We start from the raw sequence: 7500 nt of genomic DNA on the forward strand, positions 1-7500 counted from the left end.
TGGGCACTCAGCATTGGTAAAGACACAATTATTTGTTAGATTGAGCTTGATAATATAATACATTTATTGTCCTATCGTCTCTAACAGAGGAGTGAAGATTAACAGTAATTACATGGGAAATATTTCAATATTACTTCCATGAATAGAGTTAATTTTATATACCATTTAAGATACAGGAAAATACTAGATAGAATTACTTGTTAAAAAAAGCTGCGCAGAATACTTTTGCTTTGGTCTTTTTTCGATCTTTTAAGCTGTCAGTAAATATCAGCATCCGATATCACTCAGGCTCTCCTGATTAGATAAAGGACTCCATCATCTGAATTGTTCATTCAACTTACATTTACAGATTAGTCATTCGTGAAGTGTTAAATCGTTAATTTTATTCGATTGGTGCTAAGATATCATTTTAGGGTATTCATCAAGTTTGTGTTTTAACCGAAAAATTAGAACTAGATCTATATTTCTATTACTATTCATTAGACAATCTGAGAATGGATAGATTATTGATATCGGTTGCGGATATTTACCGTCAGCTTGATATACATACCTAGAATAAAGAAAAAATCAACTACTCATAACCACAGAAATTTACTGCTGTAACAAGGCCATTGTTTAAAATATATTAAAGAACACATAAACATTTATCATTGTAAGAAATGTTCCAAGTAAAAAAAGAAGGAAAACTAAAAGTATATTGTACAAGTTTCAAATATATCATATGAGAACTATCTCTCTCTCTCTCTCTCTCTCTCTCTCTCTCTCTCTCTCTCTCTCTCTCTCTCTCTCTCTCCACATGAAATCCCTTAGACTTCTCTCAAAAACCCTTTAATCCCATGTCCTTTATCTTGTTATTTCCAGCGAAGAGACAATGTTTTGTTGTTGTTCCCGAAAAGCGGAAAAGAATGAGAATTTAACTTGAGAGAGAGAGAGAGAGAGAGAGAGAGAGAGAGAGAGAGAGAGAGAGAGAGAGAGAGAGAGACTTGTCAATGTTGTTTTTCTTTTATCAACTTTATTCATTTTCATTATAGCTCGTTTTTCCATGTACTTAGTTTTCCATCTACAGTATATAATAGCACTTTATTTCATCATCACCATCTCCTCCTACGCCTATTGACGCAAAGGGCCTCAGTTAGATTTGCCAGTCGTCTCTATCTTTAACTTTTAATTCATTACTTCCCCATTCATCATCTACTTCACGCTTCATAGCCCTCAGCCATGTAAGCCTGGGTCTTCCAACTCTTCTAGTGCCTTGTGGAGCCCATTGAAAGATTGGTGGACTAATCTCTCTTGGGGAGTGCGAAGAGCATGCCCAAATCATCTCCATCTACTCCACACCACTTTATCTAGAAAACTTTTTCTATCTCCATTTCTGTAGAACTTGGAAAGATATCTCTTCAAGCATTAACTCATTTGTTTTTTATTTTGGACACGAACATTTTGTTTACTCTGAATAGAAATGTATTTGGTTAATGATACATAAAACTACAATACGTTATAGCGTACCGAAGTTTCCTCTAACCATAATTCAAGTTTTTTTGTAAATATATGGGAGCTTTATTATATGTTTCTTTAAGAATAACAACTTGGATATTGTTGAAGAACATTTTTTTCTTCAAATAGGTTTTGTTTTCATATCCCGTTTTCTTTTCCAGCTTTTATACTTAGGTGAAAATTACTATTCTTAACTCTATTTTAATAGTCGGGAATACAAAGGGGAAAATATAGATATATAAATACATTTATGTGATATTTTTCTTATATGAAAATTATAAGACAAAACCATTTTAATACATTGGTGAAAGATAATGGCTGTTTATGTAGTTTAAATTTCCTTTACTCACGTTCATAGGGGTAATATATTATTCATGTTTATGCATTACCTATTCAAACACTATTTTAATTACTAAGCTCAAGTGGCTAGGGTTGTAGGATGAATTAAAGAAATATATTTCCATTTTATTGAAATATGTGTAATACCATTTTAGTAAGCAAAACTCAATAGAAAAAAAAAACAGATATTTTATAAAAAAAAAAAAAATATACTTCAATAGAAAGTAAATTCAGATTACGCGTTTTATAAAGCTTCTCCTAATTACTCAACATTACATGTAACATTAAGATAAAGAAATAAAAATAAGCCTTTTTGATGTTCTCTTGTTCAAGTCCTGGTGTTTTTCTCCGTAGACTATTTCAAAATCTGGAGATAAGAACTGTAAAGAAGAAAACGTAATGAATTAGAACAGAGAATAAATGATATATTTATTTTCATTTTGTATTTATAGTAATCAGCATCGAAATGAGTCATTTGATAAAAAAAAAATGTATATCTTGCTATTTCCGATTATCTATTCTATGGTGAATTAGTATTTAGTACTGAATAATAATAATAATAATAATAATAATAATAATAATAATAATAATAATAATAATAATAATAATAATAATAATAATTTCCTTACATTTCCCATATCTTGGAAATGATGATGACAATAATAAGAATAATAATAATAATAATAATAATAATAATAATAATAATAATAATAATAATAATAATGATAATGATAATAATATTAATATTAATAATAATTTCCTCCGATTTTCTTTTATAGTTTGGAGATAAGTTTCAAATATAAAATTCGCCATTAACGTCCCAAAAATAAAATAACATTCATAATTGATAATACATCTATTTTACTAACATTTCACTAACGTTCATTAGATTTCCGGTAAAATGTGCTTTTGAATATCAGCATTTTTACTTGTTTTACCTAATGCTTTACCTGGATATATATTTACTATTACCTGTATGTATTACATCTCGGGTGGGATTATTACATGTTACGTGTATACTTCACATTTCAATTTTATATCATCTAGCACTTTTAAAGGCCACTCATGAATGGCAGAGGGAAGGGACAGTGACATTGACCTATCAAGCAGGTCAATGACCTAGAGACTGATATATATATATATATATATATATATATATATATATATATATATATATATATATATATATATATATATATATATATGTGTGTGTGTATATATATATATATATATATATATATATATATATATATATATATATATATATGTATACATTTATATATATACATATATATGTATATATGTATATATAAATATATATACACACATATATATATATATATATATATATATATATATATATATATATATATATACTGTATATATATACATACATACAGTACATACATAGGATTAGCGCCCAAGCCCCCTCGCTACCCAAGCTAGGACCAAGGAGGGCCAGGCAATGGCTGCTAAAGACTCAGCAGATAGATCTCTAGTCTGCCCCAAACCCCACATCCTTAGCTCACAAGGATGGTGAGGTTGCAGCGACCAAAAGAACAAACGAGTTTGAGCGGGACTCGAACCCCAGTCTAGCGTTCAGTCAGGGATGTTACCACATCAGTCACCAGAAGCCTGTACCTGTAAGCTTCGCGTTTCAATTTCATATCATCACATAGTTCATATTTTTACATTTCCCCTTTTTAGTTTCATGATTGAATATTCATTTTACTCTTAATTTGCAGTCGCTGATTATACAAAATATAATGTTAGAAGTTTATTCTAACTCATAAGTTAATTATTAAATTTTTACTCTTAGGCTAATTTACGTAACTATTAATTTATACACTAAATCTTTAATATACATGCGAAATTGAAATTACTGGATGGCGGGGATTTAATCACGTAACCTGGTAAAGATCCACTTCATAAAGTAAGAATATCTATAAGAGTTGGGGAAGACGGAAGCATATGGAGAATACCAAACCTTGAACGTGGAAGTAATGAGAGTCAATAGACCATGCAATGAAGATCTGAACAACTGAATATATTCTTACCTGAGTATTTTCATTCTCGTGTCTATTGGCTTGAATAATAGACATCAATCTTGTCTTGAATGCTCTTCGCTGTCATGCTGAGCTCGTCCATAAAACCGTCTTGGTAATCGATGACGTCATGAATCAGTTGCAACTGGACAGATACGTAATTTTCGTCAATATTTTGTTCGCTACAGTTATCCATTTTCTCCGTCATTGCGGACGTAATCCTCGCCATGACATCGTCGATGGCAGTAGAATCTGCCTTTGCGGCGGGGAATGCAATAATCGCCATAAACAGAAGAGACAAAGTAGGAAGCCACTTTAACCCCATCTTTGTTTGGAGAAGGCTGGGGAGTCACTAGACTCACTGGGCACTGGCCAATGCCATAGGACTAAGCTCAGTTGTTTCAGCCCTGCCTTTTGTTTCTTAAAATTATTCGCCGTTTTCCATAAACAATATATATTCAACACTTCTCCTTTACTTTTCTTCACGTTTATTATCTTTACTTTAACTAATTTTTCAGAGAGTTCATTTAACGAAAGCATAGTTACTATAGTGAACAAGAGGCTTTTTATTTTTTAGAACATGTATATATAAATTAGTGGTTTATGGCAACTCGAGTATTCATCAGATGAGATCTTGCGACCCAGCCAAGGGTCCTAGACTGACTTGAGCTCACTCAACAATTGGCTTTCATTGTCACCATACTACTGCCGGTCCCGATGTTACTTCTGGCATTTGCGTTAATAACTAGCACTGGGCGTTTCTCTTCAGCCCTAATCCAAAATGCTGAAACGGAGGCTGTTTTTACAAGTGGAATTGATAGCATAGTTTCCGTTCTGGAAGAATACGTGACACGTTGCTCAGTAAGGCTGTCGGATGAGGTAGAAGGAGACATGAGAAATCTCGAGAACACGGTGGAAATGCAGTGGAAGAGGATTGAAGAATTGCAGGAAAATGTTACCAAAGCGATTGGAAGAAGTGACGATATGATAAAGCATCATTATCAGGTTTCACCCACTCCTGCACCTGATCGTAAGTGAATTATTATTATTATTATTATTATTATTATTATTATTATTATTATTGTCGTTGTTGTTGTTGTTGTTGTTACATCATGGTATTCCTTTTTTAAGAAATTTTGGGAGATGAGCGTAGTTAATTGCAAACGTTTCATACAAATCACCAAATTATCATTATTGTTATTATTATTATTATTGTTATTATTATTATTACTATTATTATTATTATTATTTCATGCTATTCCTTTTCAAAGGTTTGTCAGATGAGCGTTGTTAATTGAAGTTATTTTAAACTAATCGCCAAAATAGCTCAGTTTTTTTGTAGCCTTAAGAATCTCAATTTTTATCGATATATGAATTAAATCTAATTTTTATTAAACTCAAGTTATTTTTGTCAAATTTTTATGGTAACATTGCATTGTAAAATATTATTTTCTAGTCAACTAAAAATAACACTAAAAGAGATACAGTAATCAGTTTGATTACTGCACATGTTATTGAATTTAGATTGAATTTTAGGTTGAGTTTAATTTGGATTAATCCATTTAGATACTAATTTATATGGGGTATAGATTATTATTATTATTATTATTATTATTATTATTATTATTATTATTATTATTATTATTATTATTTATGATGATGGACTTCAGTACAGTGAAATATATTGTAATTTCTTTGTCCTCATAGTAAACGAAATAATAATAATAATAATAATAATAATAATAATAATAATAATAATAATAATAATAATAATAATAATAATAATAATAATAACAACGAAGGCAGTTTCATCCATAATCGTTTACGAATCTTTTTTAAAGTTTTCTTTTTAAAGATTTTATTTTTCATAATCTCATATAAACTATCTTTGTTAACTAATCTAAACTCTAAGTACTGTAGCTTATTTCATTTGGCTCATGCTAGTACTTGAATAGTTTTTACTGACCGTCTCTTTCATTATTTTTTCTTTTTGCTCAACTGCTCTTTTAGTTTTTGGCAAAAGTTTAACTCTAGAGCTTTTAGGCTCTTAAAGCTTTTCTAAATTATTTCCTAATATTATATCTGTTAGGAGCTAATTATAGTCCAGTATCGGAATAGTAATTCAATTTTGATTTTGATTATTTGAAAATAGTTTTCTTCCAAAAGGGATAGTTAGTGTTAATGTTGGTTTAGCAGTGTAAAAAAATATATTAAAAGTTATTTTCCTTCTTTACAAAAATAGAACCATCGTTTCAGAACATAATAAAGATTTGTAGAAGTTTCTAAGTAGTTGAAAACGACGAAAACTGCGAATCTAACGTTATAAATGCGTGTTATAATCAAAAGTCCAATTTTGAAAAACTTGATGTATTCCTCCTCAGCTTGTGCCTGGCCATTTCGAAGAGTAGCAGGAAGTTGTTTCTGGCTTCACAAGAACCCAAGTCTGACCTGGGAGAAAGCCAGAGCATATTGCCAGAAAGAAGGCGGCGATCTCGCCACTCCGGATGACATGGGAGGTGTAATCAGCTTCCTCAACAGTGAACTTGCCCACGGTAATTCTAATGTATTATTTTTATTATCCTTAATATTATTTTAATTAATGGGTTCGGCTGCTATGCGTCACGAGAGCGTGCCTGGTGTCTCCTCTCATCTTCAGGCAAGAAGTGGATAGATGTAGGCTGGGCTGGTTCTATTTATACGGTTGGGTGCAGAAGTCAGAAGCTGGGCGCTGATCGCTGATTGGTCCCCGTGAGCGAGGCTGTACCGAGTCTGGGATGAAGCTGTTCTCCCATTGGTGTTATTATTGTTATTATTACTTGCTAAGCTACAACCCTAGTTGGAAAAGCAAGGTCCTATAAGCCTAGAGGCTCCAACTGGGAAAGTAACCTTTTAAGGAAAGGAAATAAAGAAACAGGTAGAATAGCGCACCCGAGTGTATCCTTAAACCAGAGAACTGTACCCCAAGACAGTGGAAGACCATGGTACAGATGTTATGGCACTACCTAAGAACAATGTTTGATTTTCGAGTGTCTTTCTCCTAGAAGAGCTAATGTTTAAAGGCCGTCGGGAATGGCAAAGGCAAGGGACAGTGCCAATGCCCTATGAGGACACCGCCCTAGAGACTGGCCATATATACAAGTGATCAGTGCCCAAGCTCCTCTCCATCCAAGCTAGGACCAGGGAGAGCCAGGCAATGGCTTGCTGATGACTCAGCCCCCCCCCCCTCCCAATCCATTTCTCACAAGATGATGAGATTGCAGACACTACAAGAAACTAGAGCTTTAGTGGGTCTCGAACCCGAGTCTGGCAGAACGCTAGGCAGGGACGTTTCCTTTAGGCTATGAGCCCTAAGGGCTACAACCGGAAAAAATAGCCTAGTGAGGAAAGGAAATGGAACCATAGAATAGTGTACCTGAGTGTGCTCTCAAGCAAGAGAAGGCTTAACTGATGTGGTCACTGTGGGAAGGTGTCAGAATGGAATGGTATCATTTTATAGAATTAAGAACTATAGTCCATTTCTTTTAACGAGTCATATTTGCACCGACTCGCAACGGTGCCCTTTTAGCTCGGAAAAGTTTCCTGGTCGCTGACTGGTTAGACTGGTCGCTGACTGGTTAGAATT

General features: G+C 32.9%; 1 protein-coding gene across 1 annotated transcript in view; it reads left to right on the plus strand.

Moving 5' to 3' along the window:
- Nucleotides 1-4540: 4540 nt before the first annotated feature.
- LOC137629140 (uncharacterized) overlaps nucleotides 4541-7500 on the plus strand; it is a 3516-nt gene continuing 556 nt past the window's right edge. The window contains exons 1-2 of the mRNA XM_068360411.1: nucleotides 4541-4908; nucleotides 6260-6430. Coding sequence (XP_068216512.1) covers nucleotides 4596-4908; nucleotides 6260-6430 — 484 coding nt within the window. The 5' untranslated portion in view covers nucleotides 4541-4595. The remainder of the gene's footprint in view (nucleotides 4909-6259; nucleotides 6431-7500) is intronic.

Source organism: Palaemon carinicauda, chromosome 37 (assembly GCF_036898095.1).
Source record: "Palaemon carinicauda isolate YSFRI2023 chromosome 37, ASM3689809v2, whole genome shotgun sequence".
Lineage (NCBI taxonomy): Eukaryota > Metazoa > Arthropoda > Malacostraca > Decapoda > Palaemonidae > Palaemon > Palaemon carinicauda.